The 15,268-nt window shown below is 44.0% G+C and overlaps 1 protein-coding gene across 1 annotated transcript; it reads right to left on the reverse strand.

Moving 5' to 3' along the window:
- Positions 1-442: 442 nt before the first annotated feature.
- Positions 443-11,157, reverse strand: LOC112546538 (phospholipase A and acyltransferase 2-like). Its single transcript, XM_025187030.2, has 5 exons — positions 10,851-11,157; positions 9,456-9,591; positions 6,920-7,182; positions 6,418-6,500; positions 443-1,051 (listed from the first exon to the last, which is right to left on the reverse strand). Exons 1-4 carry the CDS (start codon positions 10,857-10,859, stop codon positions 6,429-6,431), a joined length of 480 nt encoding a protein of 159 aa, XP_025042815.2. The 5' UTR covers positions 10,860-11,157; the 3' UTR covers positions 443-1,051; positions 6,418-6,428.
- Between the last annotated feature and the right edge of the window lie 4,111 nt (positions 11,158-15,268).

Genomic DNA, 15,268 nt, shown 5'->3' on the forward strand with positions numbered 1-15,268 from the left:
TTTAAGGTTGGGTTTTTTTGGAAACAGTGTTCGGGCAGATTTGCCTTATACTGGTAATTTTAACCAGTTTCATTGTTTTGTTCTTTTATGTATGTTTCTCAATTTTGAGTCATTCTTGTGAGACCAATAAGAAGACTGAACAAAACTAATTACATGAATCTCTTTAAAATATGTCCAACAAATCAAAATCAACACAATTAGCCCACTCCATAGAAAGTTTGAACTAAGCAGATATGATTCTTAATGGCTACGTCTAGACTGGCATTATTTTCAGGAAATGATTTTAACTGAAACGTTTTCCGTTAAAAGTATTTTCGAAACAGAGCGTCTAGATTGGCATGGACGCTTTTCCGCAAAAGCACTTTTTGCAGAAAACTGTCCGTGCCAATCTAGACCGCTTTTCTGCAAAAAAAGCCCTGATCTCCATTTTTGCAATCGGGGCTTTTTTGCGGAAAACAAATCTGGGCTGTCTACACTGGCCCTTTTGCACAAAAGTTTTGCGCAAAAGGACTTTTGCCCGAATGGGAGCAGCATAGTATTTCTGCAAGAACACTGACAATCTTACATGAGATCGTCAGTGCTTTTGCAGAAATTCAAGCGGCCAGTGTAGACAGCTGGCAAGTTTTTCCGGAAAAGTGGCAGATTTTCCGGAAAAACTGGCCGGTCTAGACACAGCCCATATGTTTTGCTACAGAATATAGTCTTTGATGTCTCTTTCTGGTTGATCAGCCTCTCAGTTTGCCACCAGTTCTCCTCCAGATGACTGACAGAGTCTCACAGATACATCAGAACTACACATTTAGATCTAGGCAGATTGGAATTTATGATTTATCCAGGAAGTTAGAGGTTTTCATGACTAGAGTTAACTATTGAGGTTTTTATTTTGATTATGTCCTCCGCTAGCAGTGAAAATCCTTTTATTCTACATCATTGGATAGAAAAGAGGTTTAGGTTTGCAACGTTTCAAGACATCTTTTTCATTCTCAGAAGCTTCTGCACTGAAGGCATCGTGTATGCATTTCCTTCAGTAGTCATAGGACTGAGTGGTGTGCTGTTTGAAGAGAAGAACACATTAATGAAGCAAGTGAAAGTATCCCTGCTAAATACAGCTAGTTAGAACTTTGGGATTGCTTTTACTTTGTGACCTTACTGACAGCATATAACACAACTCGGTCCAACAGCCCTTACAATCTAAAGACAAGTGCAGGAGATAGGTAGTGGAAAATCATGGCTTTCACAATCCAGTGTGGATTGCTGGTTTCCCACCTAGCCCATGTGAGCAGTCAAATTTTCTAGTATGAGAATTGTTTTGTGAGCTCTAAGACATGAGTAGGTTTCAGTAAACAGGATGAAATTCAATAAGGATAAATGTAAAGTACTCCACTTAGAAAGGAAAATCAGTTTCACATTCAAAATGGGCAATGACTACCTAGGAAGGAGTACTGCGGAAATGGATAAGGGATCATGGTGGACCAGAAGCTGAGTCAGTGTCACACTATTGGTAAAAAAGTAAATGTCATGGGCTATATTAGCAGGAGTGTCGTGAGCAATATGCAAAAAGTAATTCTTCCACTCTATGCTGATTAGGTCTCAGCTGGAGTATTGTTTCCAGTTGAGGGTATCACATTTCAGCAAAGTTGTGGAAAAATTGGAGAAAGTCCAAAAAGAGCAACAAAAATGATTCAAGGTCTAGAAAAAATAACCTGTGAGAGAAGATTAAAAAAAAATGTGTGTTTTGTCTAAAGAAAAGACTGAGAGGGGATACGATAACAGTTTTCAAATACAGAAATGTTGATACAAGGAGGAGGGAGAAAAATTGTTCTCCTTAACTTCTGATGATAGGACAAGAAGCAATGGGATTAAATTGCAGCAAGGGTGGTTTAGGTTGGGCATTAGGAAAAACTTCCTAACTTTTGGGGTAGTTAACCACTTGAATAAATTGCCTCAGGAGGTTGTGAAATCTCTGTCATTGGAGATCTTTCAGAGCAGGTTAGACAAACACCTGTCAAGGATGGTCTAGATCAGTGGTTCTCAAACTGTGATTTACGGACCAATAGTGGTCTGCAGCTGCCTGCCAGGTGGTCCACAGATTGAGCTCAGCTCCCCCGCACTGGCACTCCAGCCTCACCATCCCTTCCCCATGTGGTTGAGCGCCGGTGCCAGCTTCCTGCTTGGGGAGGAGGGATGGTGAAGAAAGGAGAGAAAGCCCCGAGTGTTGCTGTGCAATCCATCTCATGGGGAAGAAGCGCTCCCCCTCTCTGGGCTGGAGGGTACAGCAACACACAGATGCACTGCTTGGAGGCTTTCCCTGCTGCTCCCATTGGTCAGAATCTGGCCAATGGGAGCAGCAGGAGACACTGCCTGGGACCAGCACAGGGCATGAAAGCAAGTAAATGCCCAGATCCCTACACCCTAGCCCCCTCGCTATCTCCCCCACTGAGATCCCACACCCCCAGCCTGCTCCTGCACTCTCTCCTCTGGCCAGACACTTACACCCAGCCCACTCCTGCACCCTCCCTTGCTCCTGCACCCTTCCCTCTGGCCAGACACCCTACCCCCAACTTGCTCCTGCACTCACCCTTGATCCTGCACCCTCCCTCCTGGCCACACACTGCATCTTCCGTTGCTCTTGCCCCCTCCCCCTGGCCATACACCCTACTCCCAGCCTACCTCCTGCACCCTACCTCCTATCCAGACCTTTCACCTTCACCCCCTCTACACCCTACCTCCTGCCCAGATCCTGCACCCTTATCCCTCTTGCTAGCAGCCCTGTCCCACACACTGAACCCCTCATTTTGTCCCAACCCCAGAGCTTGGGTGGGCTCCACAAAATCCAGTAACCCTGTAACTCCACAAGATTTAATCTGGCCTATGAGAAGCCCTGAATTTCAGTCCTCGCTGTCCCAGATGAGTGAACTGTCTTAGTTGGGGGCCACATCAATGAGGTGTTGTGTGGTCCCCAACTGATTTTTCTGTGGGTCAGTAGTAGCCGCGACCCAAAAAAGGTACCCTACCCTTACAATAAATAAAGAAAACATAGGAACTTTGTGTTGGACATAAATTAATATTTTACTTTATTTAAAATGATAAACTAACATGAGACAGTTAAAGTACTTAATCTGTTCAATAATTTAAATTAATATATTTTCTTACCGGTTAAATTAAACCATTCTCTCTAGCTGCAGCACTAGCAAAATGACTTGGGCATAATTATGTAATTAATGGTGAGTTTCCATTAGCAACTGGTGGTCCACAGAAAGGTTTGCTTTGAGCTCGGGGCCATAAAAATAGAGAACCACTGGTACAGATAATGCTATATCTATGCCATGAGTGTAGGGTACAGGAAGACTAGATGACCTCTCAAGGTCCCTTCCTGCCCTGCGATTCTGTGTATTTAATAATACCACTATGCAATATGTGGTACTCTTCTTCTCTGATCTCAATAGAAAAGCCAAAGTGTGAGACACATTAGTAAAGTGAGGCAGCTATCACTGCTGACGTCTGTACCTCTTCTTAGGCTATACAGAGGACTGAGTATGCATAACTTTCACTATTCAATAGGAGTTTATGCTTATATCTGTACAGGTTTTGTTTTCTTGTACACCAGTCTAAATCAAAAGCACCACTAAGGACCAGTCTTTATCATTCGCTTTTTAAATTTTCAGGCAGCCACCTTTGTGCTTTCTCCCATGCTGTCCCACATGATCAGGGAGGAGGTCCCTATAAAAATCTACACCATCTCTTAAAACTCTTTTTTGATCCAATACTTACAAAAAGCATGACAATGGTAAGGTAGGTGCTGTGCTGTGACTAGAATAGGTAGGAAAGCGGGTTTCCATTCCACCTTCCACCTCTGCCTACCCTCTCCGTTAATTGTTTACACCAGTTAAGCAATACCAATTAAATGGGATTTTACATTCCTAGTCAGGGTTTGGTTGTGCCAGGACAACTGGAAGGCCTGGGAAAAGGACTGTTTTCCTTAAATGCAAAGGGAAGGGCTGCTATTTGGAGGGATGTGATATGAGAAGGGCCACTGGGGGCAACGAGCCTGCAGAAGGGAGTTATCTTGCAGAGTGTCCACCAGGGACAGTCGTACTACCAAGGGAGTGGACAGCTGGACTGGGGCTCTATCATCTTGCCTGACAGCGCACCAAGTGACCCCTCTGCTCCAAACCCTTTTGCCTCCCCCTCACCTCCCAACCCTAGGCTGCAGCACCGGAGGGCAGGAGAAAAAAGGCTCCTTGCAGTCGGGAGGCCTAGGGGGTTAAAAAAGGTCCCTGGCGGCCAAGTGGGGGACTGAGGGGAGAAAAAAGGTCCCTGCTGGATAGGGACCTTCCTCCCTGAACTTCTCCTCACCCCCCACCCCCACCTCCAGCCTTCTGTACTCCTCCAGTTACTCCAAGGAATAACAAGTATTGTGCTATTACCCAGTAATTATTTTTCCATACATTTACTACATGGATGTCGACAGGCCAGAGAATAGGGTTCGCTATCAGACAAACAACATGTAACACTCCTCCACGCCCTCAAGGCCCTGCCCTGAGTCCTGCACCTCCCCCCACACTGCCTACCCTCTGCTCTGAAGCATCCTGGAAAATCTGGGTAAGTCTGCTAGTTAGAATTTTACTTGCTTTTTCAAGTCAGTTATTGCTAGTCACTGAATGCTGCTTCATGTAGAAGAAGTTTTTCCCCTAGCAATCCAGTTTTCCATTGCATGTGGAGTGAATACCCAAGACCATCTAACATACATCCAAGAGGTTTTTTCAGTCCCTCAAATTTGATGATTATTATTCTTAATACTCATGTTGAGGGAGATAGTGGGATGAAACTTTCCCTCTTTTTAGTAATGTACAAAGGGATCTTGGACCCACTCATGGACATGTGGTCAGGGCTGGACTAAGTTCTTCATAGGCACTAGGCACTCTCATAATCATATGCCTTTAAATTAGATTATATATAAGGGAGAAATGCCCTATCACCTATATGCCTAATAGTTAATTGTATGTTTATTCCTGTAGGCTATGTCTACACTGGCATGATTTTCCGAAAATGCTTTTAACTGAAAAGTTTTCTGTTAAAAGCATTTTCGGAAAAGCACGTCTAGATTGGCACGATGCTTTCCGCAAAAGCGCTTTTTGCGAAAAAGCATCTGTGGCCAATCTAGACGCGGTTTTCCGCAAAAAAGCCCTATTGCCATTTTTGCGATCTGGGCTTTTTTGTGGAAAACACTACTGTGCTGTTTACACTGGCCCTTTTGCGCAAAAGTCTTTCGGAAAAAGACTTTTGCCCAAACGGGAGCAGCATAGTATTTCCGGAAAAGCACTGATGATCTTACATGAGATCGTCAGTGCTTTTCTGGAAATTCAAGCGGCCAGTGTAGGCAGCTGGCAAGTTTTTCCGCAAAATCATGTGATTTTGCGGAAAAACTTGCCAGTCTAGACACAGCCGTACATTTTTTGTTGACTAAAGATAGCAAATTATTAAGTTTGACTTAGCAATTTTCTTTTCAAGTCAATTATTAATTTTTTTTAGACCCTACATATTTTGCAGGCCATAGGCACTGTGCCTATAGTGCCTAATGGATAATCTGGCCCTACATGTGATCATCATTGGGAGACTGATTGACATTAGTGTGAAGGAGGGCTCAGATTTTATGGGAGAAGAGGCTATGGCTAATGTCAATAGACTCCTTAGTTATGTGGGATCTGTGTTGAGAGAAAGGACTGTCTCCCCCTGTGATGGTGTGTTGGGGTTTTCCCATGTCCTGCACCCCCAAAATGGCACGAACAGACTCCACCAGCCAGTAGAATAGAGGGAGTTTATTGCTTCTCCAGGATACAGCACAGCATCTGTCATCTGGTTACAGGAACTGCGGCTAAGAGGCCTCAGTGCCCCCCTTTGAGATGGGGGGTGGCTGGGCCCTACAATCCCAGTCCCCCTCCCCTGCTCCTTCCCTAGGCTGTCTCCTCCCTGCTCCCAGACAGAAACTAACTAACTCTCTTCCAGCCCTGCCCCCCAGGCCTTCCACCTTCCTTTGTTTCTCTCCCTGGGGGGTAGCTGGTCAGACAGGTTTGGAGCCCCCTTTGTATATTGACTCATCCCCTGTCCTGCTGGGTCGTGCTACAGACAGCAGAGGTCGCCCACAGCCCTAGCAAGTTACCCCCATTACGTCATACCCCCCTTCACAAATCCACCACTAATGTGGAAGGGGCTCAGATCTTCTCATGTGTGTGTTTTATCCTTTTGTATGTGGTTGGCAGCTCATTTTCTCCACTCATGTGAAAGTTATTCAGGGATATATAGGTGACTAATTTATATTTGGTACTTGTCTATGATGGGATGGATGTTGCATCAATGTAAGTGCAATTGATCTCTGAGAAGTCAGTGCCCACTTTAAATGCCTTTGTGCATACTCACCAATCCACAAGCTACTCATTGATCTCAGCTAGCCACTTCTTTATCTGCTTCACAAAACCTTCATCCACTTCAAAGTAAATTGCCTAAAACAAGAAGCCAAGTTCATGATGACAGTGAAGAGTGAACTCAAATCTAATTGACCACTTTTTGGGTTGTACTCTTTCCCATTTAGGGGGTGCAGAGGTAGGTTGGAGTGGCCCAGTAACTTATCCAGTTTAGGATTTTTTTAATTCCAGGCTCAGCACAGGAGGGATTTCCCATGAGATCAGAGAAAGTGTTTGGAAATAAATGGCACTCAGTTTCAAAGTCATCTTTTGTTTCCCTGGCCTAGCAAAGTGAAGCCCTACACTCAACTGGAGAGCATTGCTGTTTTTGTTGCACCTGAAAAGTTCTATGGAGCTGAAAAGCTTGTTTCTTTCACTAATACAAAATAGGCCCAATAACCAAATCATTCCTAGGGCATCTCTTCTAAATGGAGATCAAGTGAAGGAATCAGACTTACCTGTTGTGATTCAGCAATGCCATATCTCATCATTGTGGCAAAATGTTCACAGTTAGCCATAACTAGATTGTAGTCTATGTTTTTCCCCACCAGGTGCTCAGCTCTCTTTACCACATGACGAAGAGGTAATGGAGGGTGCTTTTTATCTAATTGGTTGTTTACAGCATAGCTTGAAGCCCCAGCTATGGCCCTCAGACGTTCCTTTTGCACTTTGGCTTTGAAGAATTCTCCATGGAGCACATTATTCAATCCTTCTTCCAACTCTTAGAAGTAAAAAAGAGACATGAGAGGTGAAAAAGGATTGAGAGTTTGCACAAGGGCATGTGTCATATCTGCCTAGATGCACGCAAATAGTGATGTTTCTGATTCAGTGGCTAAATTGAAGGGAAAAAAGAAAAGAAAAAATGTTTTGTTTGAATGGGGTGTTTTATTAAACACAAATTAAGATTCCTTTGTTAAATTTTGTTGGGTCTTTGGGTAGATTTTCACCCTACTTTCATTATTTTAGAAAAACTAGACATACAAACCAACTCAAAATGTTTTGTTCAGAAAATGACAAAACAAAATGTTTCAAATTAAAAAAAAATATTTTTAAGGTGAAACTATTTTCCTGTTTGACCCAAATTAGTAAATAATTTTGTTTGATGCAAAACTGTTTTCAGAAAATAAACTATTTGTCAAAAAAAAATGTCAGCCTTCTCACAGTGATATCTAGAAAAGACATACTTAGTGTTTCTTCTCTCGGTTGGCCCTACTACAGCAACTCATGAGTGAGATACGCTAAGTTTACAGTGTCTCCTGTTAGAAGTGAGAAGAAAGGTTGTTGAGTGATTAGGTGTTAACCTGGAATTTGGGACACCTGAATGCAAGACTCTGCTGTTCCAGACTTCATGTAACACCTTCGGCTTACTTGAGACATGATATGTGCCTCTGCGTCATTTCCCTGGCTGTAAAATGGGGGCATTAGTACTTTACAGGAAGGGCAAATACATTAGCGATTGTAAGGTACTCAGATGCTACAGTAAAGGAGGCCACATGAGTACTCTATCTAGATAAAATTGAGATATGAAGTATATGATGAACTATAATTTTGAGGAGAGGTGAAAAGGCTGGATTTGGGCTCCAAATCTGAACTGAGCAAAATTCTGGGCCCAAACTGCTTGGTACTAATTTTGGGCACCAAATCTTTAGCTGTCTTGGCTGAGCCACAGAAGGGCTAGCAGAGCTCAGTGGGATCAGTGATTTTTGGTTTGTGATTTAAGTGTCAGAAATTGCTTAGGGCTCTTCTGACTCTGAGATGTGCCAAGAAAGGCTCTGAGAGTATGTACAATTTAAGAACAGAGGATTGTAGGCAGGAGGAAGAGTGGAGATAACAGTTTTAATTATTGCCATTTCACACCTACACGTCCCCTATTTTGCCACCCACCAACCTCAATGTCCTTTAGCCACATGCCTAGAGCCGGCATCACTTGGGTGAAATAAGAATTCAGTCTCCGGGACCCATTCAGGCCTTCATCTCACTCATGAGAATTCCCAGGGTCCAATTAGTGTAAATCAATAGTCACCAACCGGTAGATCAGGATCTTCTGGTAGATCTTGGAGCCACTGACGGGGGATCCTGACTGGTTTGGCCAGGAAGCTATCAAGTGCTGGTACTTCAGCTGCCCCTGTCTTCACTGCTGTGCTTCTTCTGCCCTCTGCCTCCTGGGGGCCTCCTACTTACTGTGCAGGGTGGGGGAGATTGAGGAGGGGGATGCTGAGATTTTAGGCTACGTCTACACTGCAGGCTTCTTGCACAAGAAAATTTTTGTGGAAGAGATCTTTCTCAAAAACGTCTTGTGCAAGAGCACAGTCACACCGCAAAAGTGCTTTTGCGCAAGAAAGCATCCAGGCTGCATGGACGCCCTCTCACATAAAGCTCTGATTGCCTCCCAGGGGCTGCAGGGACATGCCAGCCACCTCCAGGACCACAACTACCATCAGGACAACTACTCCGGACATGACAGGTTAGGCATTTTAGAGCTCTTGTGCTAAAAGGCTTATTCCTCGTAGAAAGAGGCATACCTATACTAAAAAACGCTCTGTTCTGTCAATTCACTGTACATTTTCTTGTGCAAAAATGCGCTTGAGGTGTGGACGCTCTGCCAGTTTTTGCGCAAAACTCTGCAGTGTAGATATAGCCTTAGAGTGCCCCCTTTCCCCTACCCCTGTACCCTACTACCACAGAATGAGCTGAGAGGGGCCTCAGAGAAGCATTGGGGCAGGGACAGGGCCTCAGGGAAGCAGGTGGGGCAAAGGTGTTTAAGTTTGAGGTAGATCCTGGATTGACTTAAATTCAAAAAGTGATCTTGGGCTGAAAAAGGTTGGAGACCACTGGTATACATTTTAAATGATGGGTCATGTGCTGAGCACATCTATCCCACTGGGAACCAGGGTGAAATCATTTTTACACAAGGGACAAATAGTCATCAGATGAAAATATTTTTTGATTAAGTGATGAATCTAAGGAAGGATTAATCTTTTTATTCATATTTACCTGGAAATGTGAAGTGGACCACTTGTCCCTTTCCCACATAGATGCCCCAGTGTTGGTATCCCAGTCTCTTAAATTCAATCAGATCCCCAGGCTCTAGCTTTATTGCTGAAGTAAGGAAATCCCATATATCCCGTAGCTGAAAGCAAAAGAAAGATTGGTTGTTAAATCATCACTAAACATAATATTTTTTTCTTTGTACCTTAAGAATAATAAACTGCAACAGCTGAGAACCCAGGAAAATCAACAGCAAATACCATATTAATAAGATGTGCATGTGATTTCTCCTGGCTTGATCAAGGGAGCCTCAATCTCCCATCCAAGACAAGCTGAACTCAGTTCCAACTATCTTATCCAGGGAAAAGTGAATCCTATCAGACTACTCAGGACAATTTCTTCTGGCTCTGCCCAGGAGAAAATAACCCTGAAACTTGCAGGGACAGCCTATAAGTTTAACATACAAATAGGCTCCTCAGAGCAGAATCCCATGAATGCTTTGTTGGGAGGTTCCTACTCCCCTCTGTAGATCTCTCCAGAGCTCAGCTACTCAGGCTTGGTACAGGTGGGGAGGGTAGATTTGGCTGCTTCTTATAGACTCAGGCAGAGAGCATCTCTTGTCAGTTACAGGGCAGTTACCATACAGCGGGGGGGGGGGGGGGTCATTTGTTATTATGAGGCAGTAGCAATATTAGCCTGCTCCCCTATCCAACTTTTCGTAAGTCTGTGTATTCCTGCTTGATATCTCCCAACCCTGTCAGATATAATATAATCAGACATTATTCTACATGCTGACACAGCTTTGTCCTTCCCCAGAAGCAATGTCCTGCTGTACAAAAAACATGGTAAGATGCTCCATAACTCAGTCACTCAATGCTCCCAGAACAGCAGCTGGCCAGGGACGGGTTGACATGCTAGTGTCAGGTTTGCTGCTCTTGCTTGAGTGTCACGCGGCATGTTAGAAAAGCTGCTTCATGCGGAGTAAGCTCTGTGATGTTAGCCAAAGCCTTTGGGGATCAGGACCTGTCTCTTGTTTCCACATCCGTGGCAGGAGCACATCACATGGATGGCCCCTTAACCTGTTTAACATAAGGCCTATATCCATTTTCTTCCTACCTCATATACACATACCTTCATGGGACTGAAACCTCCAGCTGAGATGGCAGAGGAGGTGGGACAGATTTGGGTAGGTGAAGTGGGGTTGCATGCAGCCAGTGGCTCTGCAAATAGTTTGCAGAGGGCCCAGATTTGCAAACACAGAGGTGCAGTCATAGACAGAAGGGTGTGGGTAAGGATGGTCAACACTTACTGTTGAAACTCAGCCTTAATGTCACATCGTTGATGTGCTGACAAAATGTGAGAGGTGAGTTAACTGCTATACACAGGGAAAAAGTTACTTACCCAATCCATGTTCTCACTCTCCTTCTGGATTATTCTGACCTCTTCCGTGTGGGACAAGGCTTTATGCTCTTTTCTGATAGCAAGAATGCAATGTCATTACACAGAACACAGTTATACCTCTCCTTTCAGCTGACGACAGCTGAAGTGAGGGCTGCGGGGGGCACTACGGCAGGTTTTGTTTATTGCTCAAACGCTGAAGTCCAGGAATTAGTATTGTTTTTTTCCCAGTCTTTGTTGTTTCATAGACTTTCAGGTGGTTTCATCCAAACCCTGAGTTGAGTCCAAGTTCATTGTCATCCTGAATTGACCTTTAAGGCATTTTACTTTAAAGCATGCCTGCGTGTCAGAATGCCTCCCAGGAGTTCAAAATCAACGTACCTGCTGCTACGTCTTCTGGGGTGTGCAGCTTTCTTTTCGAGCTCTAGTATATTCCAGTTTCACTTGACAGGCATCCCCTTATGGTGCAATCCTTAAATTCATCTGTACTCACAAACCACAAGTACATCTCATCTATGCATTGGCCACTTAAGAGTGGGGAGAAGGCTTCTTGTACCTTGCTCATTCTCTCTCTGCCTCGTCCGAATTAGGATTTAACTCAGTATGATGTTAAATAGTGTTAGCTGGTTTGCTCTCACTCCTTCTCCCCCTGAGCTTTAATTCAATCAGTTTAGCATTTACCAGAGTAAAAATATGTTTAGTCTTGACTAGTGTTCCAGGATGTGTTAGCTCCAATTGGCTAACATAATACAACATCACATCTTTATGTTCTCAACAACAGAAGACCAATGTATAACTACAAAAGCCCTTTATCCATACTCAGAAAGGTGCTATTTCTAATGTTACCTCAATAGAGTTAACTACGTTCCCACCTCAGATACAACATAACCAGCTAAAACTATCTTAAATTGTGCCAATGTGTGCCAAGAGGAATTTTTTAATCAAGTTAAGCAACAATTGGAAAAAGTACCTACAGAGAGAGTCGTATAAATTGTCTAGATTAGGAGAAAAATGCAAATTAGAAGAGTTAACTCCCAATTAACTTCATCGTCTTTTCCTAATCTAGAAAAATGTATAAGGATAAGCACAACCTTGTCCAGATTGCAAATACAGGGAAAGTGGGTCATATAACATAAGAATTCAATCTTAATATTTCCCAGTTGTCTATCTGTAATATTATGACTTAATCCTTAGTTACATTGGAATATTTTTTTCCTCAAATGGCTTGGTATTCTAATTTTCATTCTACAACTTTTGATATAAATTGTGCAACGTTTTGTAATTTTTGCATTCTTATTTACTTCCATTGTTTGTTGTCTTAATGATCCAATGCATGTATAATGGGGAACCTTACCTCTCACATGCAGAGAGGCATCTGCTGCCTCAGTTTCTCTTCTTCGTAGGTAGTTTTGTTTTCTGGCTAATCCAGAATGCCCATCCCTTTCAAAGCAAACAAAAATTAAAATATAATTTTAAAAAACCTGCACACACTCCAGCAGAAGCAACTTTCAGTCAGTTATTCATTTCCTAAACTACAGCTTTCTCTTCAGGATCTATTTGAATTGTCTCCCTTTCTGTAAGAGGTTCTCACCTTTCAGTTCAAGGATATAAACCCACCATCTCCAGCTGTTGCTGCACAGTCATCTAAAAGCTCAGCCTCTCCTTCAAATACAAAGAAGGGGCCTTAGATGATAAAAGCAGGTGACTCAGAGCTCTTACTTTTCTCCCACGTCCTCTGCCAGATGTATCTAGTGGAGTCCTCCAATATGTTTGATTTGTCAGCATAGGTACCTCAAACAAAAGGATATGCCCAATTGTTCTGGTTTATCATACCCAAAATTCTCCTCACCAGTGTCACCACTGGACCGATGGCACTCAGATCCAACCATAATTTTATAAAGTACCTACTTCTTTTCCATCCTGCCTCCAACTAGGTAGATATACATAAAAGGTTGTCTTAAAAGTCAAAGTTATAGCTCTTTTAGCTAACACATCATCTGAATGACTGTTATGGGGTCCTGTTGGTTTCCTGGTGGTAGGAAAGATTTTGGTTTCTTGAGTGAATGTCGGGTATATGTGTGTGAGGTGAGAGGTATAGTTAGGGAGCTTTACTCTGCATTGTCTAAGTAGACACAGCTCCAAAAACTAAAGTCCTTTCTTCATCCACAAAATAGATACAGCTCAACCAGGCCTCGTGCAAGCTTCCCTCCTTTGCTGCTATTGCTTTAGAGTAGACCTTTCAATTCACGGGGGTCATCTTTAGGCGGAGCAAGGACAGTTCATAGCTTTACATGTCTATTTATCCCTTGGCTTTTCTGCTGAGCATGCTGGCAGGGAATCAGTTGGTGACATTTACAGTGACACTTGTTATATGTCTGCTGTCTTGAGACTATCAATTCATATCACACTGACCTCCAAATATCCATTAGATGAGAATGACCTTTGGTTAGTTCTAACCTTGGTCAATTGGTTATCTAGAAGGGAGACTCTCTATTCTATTACAAAACCCAAGAGTCATCTGGTCCCCTCGTATAGCAATCATAATATTCTTAACATAGGGGAAAATAGTCTTCAAGAACACATTAGCACTACAAATATCTCAGTCTCTGACTAATCACAGACACGGTGAAAATAAAGGGAGGTTAAAAAAATGATTTAGGTAGGTCCCACTAGGGAAAAAGTACAGTCTAAGACCATACTTTAAAAAAAATCAATCCCTTTCTAATTGTCACTGCTTTAAGAAAGCTGAGCATGATGATTTGTTTGTGTAACCCCCAAGGAGATTATTTGGATTCCTGGGGGCTTGTCTGCTGGCAGCTCAGGGAGAGGCACTCTGAGTTTGCCTTGGCTCCCCCTCCCTACCAGGGCCAGAGTCTGCCCGGCAACCCATGGGGAGTGAGATGCCCCTCCCAGGGGGAAGGAGAGACCATTGTTGAGGGGAGTCTGGAGCCAGCCAGGGCAAGGGGAGGACTGGCTGTGTGGGAGCTAGTAAGCCCCAGGCCTGCAGGCAGGGTTCCCCCTGAGAACTAGCCTCTAGGGACCTGAAGGCAGGATCCCTCCGCTGGGTTTATGTCTCCCCTGTTGATTTCCAGTTGTGGAGTTTGCTGGGAGGCTTCCCCAGCCAGGCTGAATAGGCTCTCCAGCTCCCTGGGTGAGAGATGGTCAGCTCAGCTCTAGCAGCAAGTTCGGGGCTGCTGCCTGCTGTGTGTGTCTGAATGCTGGGCTGGGAGGCTATAGTTTGAATTTTGGTGCAGTTGTGTGGTCTGCATCTTGAGCCCTGCACCCCTTCACGGTGAGGGGAAATCCTGGGACCGAGCAACCTGGTTCCTGCTTGAAGAGGATCCCTGTGAGAAGAGAGCAGCCCTTTGCAGAGACTGAGTCATCTCTCAACCTGAGGTCATTCATGGAGTGTGTGAGTGCACCAATTTTTAGTTAGTCAGGCAGGGAATTTGTTTGGGGATTTTATTACCTGCTGCACATTAAACCTGTGGCGGGATTTGCTGCCTTCTCCCATGTGTGAGTCCTTTGGGCTGTACTGGACCTAGTCAGCCCCATTGCTAAACCACTGCAGAGAAGGATTTTGTGGTCAACAGTCATCAAGGGCCCCATCAAAGTATGCGTACCCATGGGACACTAACCTCACAGTTGCTGGGCACTGGTGACCCTAACAATAGTGTTTTACCCTGTTCTGTTATAATTGTCTCTTGTTTAATATACAGGCAGTCCCCGGGTTACATGGATCTGACTTACATCGGATCCCTACTTACAAACGGGGTAAGGTAACCCCGCACTAGCTGTTTCCCCCCAGCAGACCAGGGAGACGCGAAGCTAGCACCCCACCCACAGCAGACCAGGGAGACGCGGAGCGGCTTTTCTCAGCAGACACCTCAGCTTGAGAATAAAGGACTGAGGGAAGTGAGGTGTGGGAGAATAAAACTGAGCTCTGGAGAAATGTTTGGCTAGAGTTTCCCCTAAAATATGTACCAGTTCCGACTTACATACAAATTCAACTTAAGAACAAACCTACAGTCCCTATCTTGTACGTAACCCGGGGACTGCCTGTAATTGTGTTTATTATAGTGTATATGTTTGTGCTATTTTCTGGGAGTCTCCAACTATCTGGCAAATACTTGGGGATTACCCTGGGCTAGAATTTTCCTCCCAAGCTGCCTTGGTGACCCTGCTAGGAAGGAGTAAGGGGGGTGGAGGCACTGCCAAGTACATCAATCAGAAAGATTAAAATTGAGTGGGTGGCGGGATCCAGAAGAACCCAGACCTATCCATCCAAACCTGAAAGGAGACTGGCTTTAAAAAAAGGTAACTAGGTGGAGAGGGGGCGCTACATTTGTTTTTAATTGGAAAAATTAGTCTTGAGTGACTCAGAGGTGTCTGGAAAGGCTAGAACACTTGTCTTAATGTAT

The sequence above is a fragment of the Pelodiscus sinensis genome, chromosome 1 (genome assembly GCF_049634645.1).
Source record: "Pelodiscus sinensis isolate JC-2024 chromosome 1, ASM4963464v1, whole genome shotgun sequence".
Taxonomy (NCBI): Eukaryota; Metazoa; Chordata; order Testudines; family Trionychidae; genus Pelodiscus; species Pelodiscus sinensis.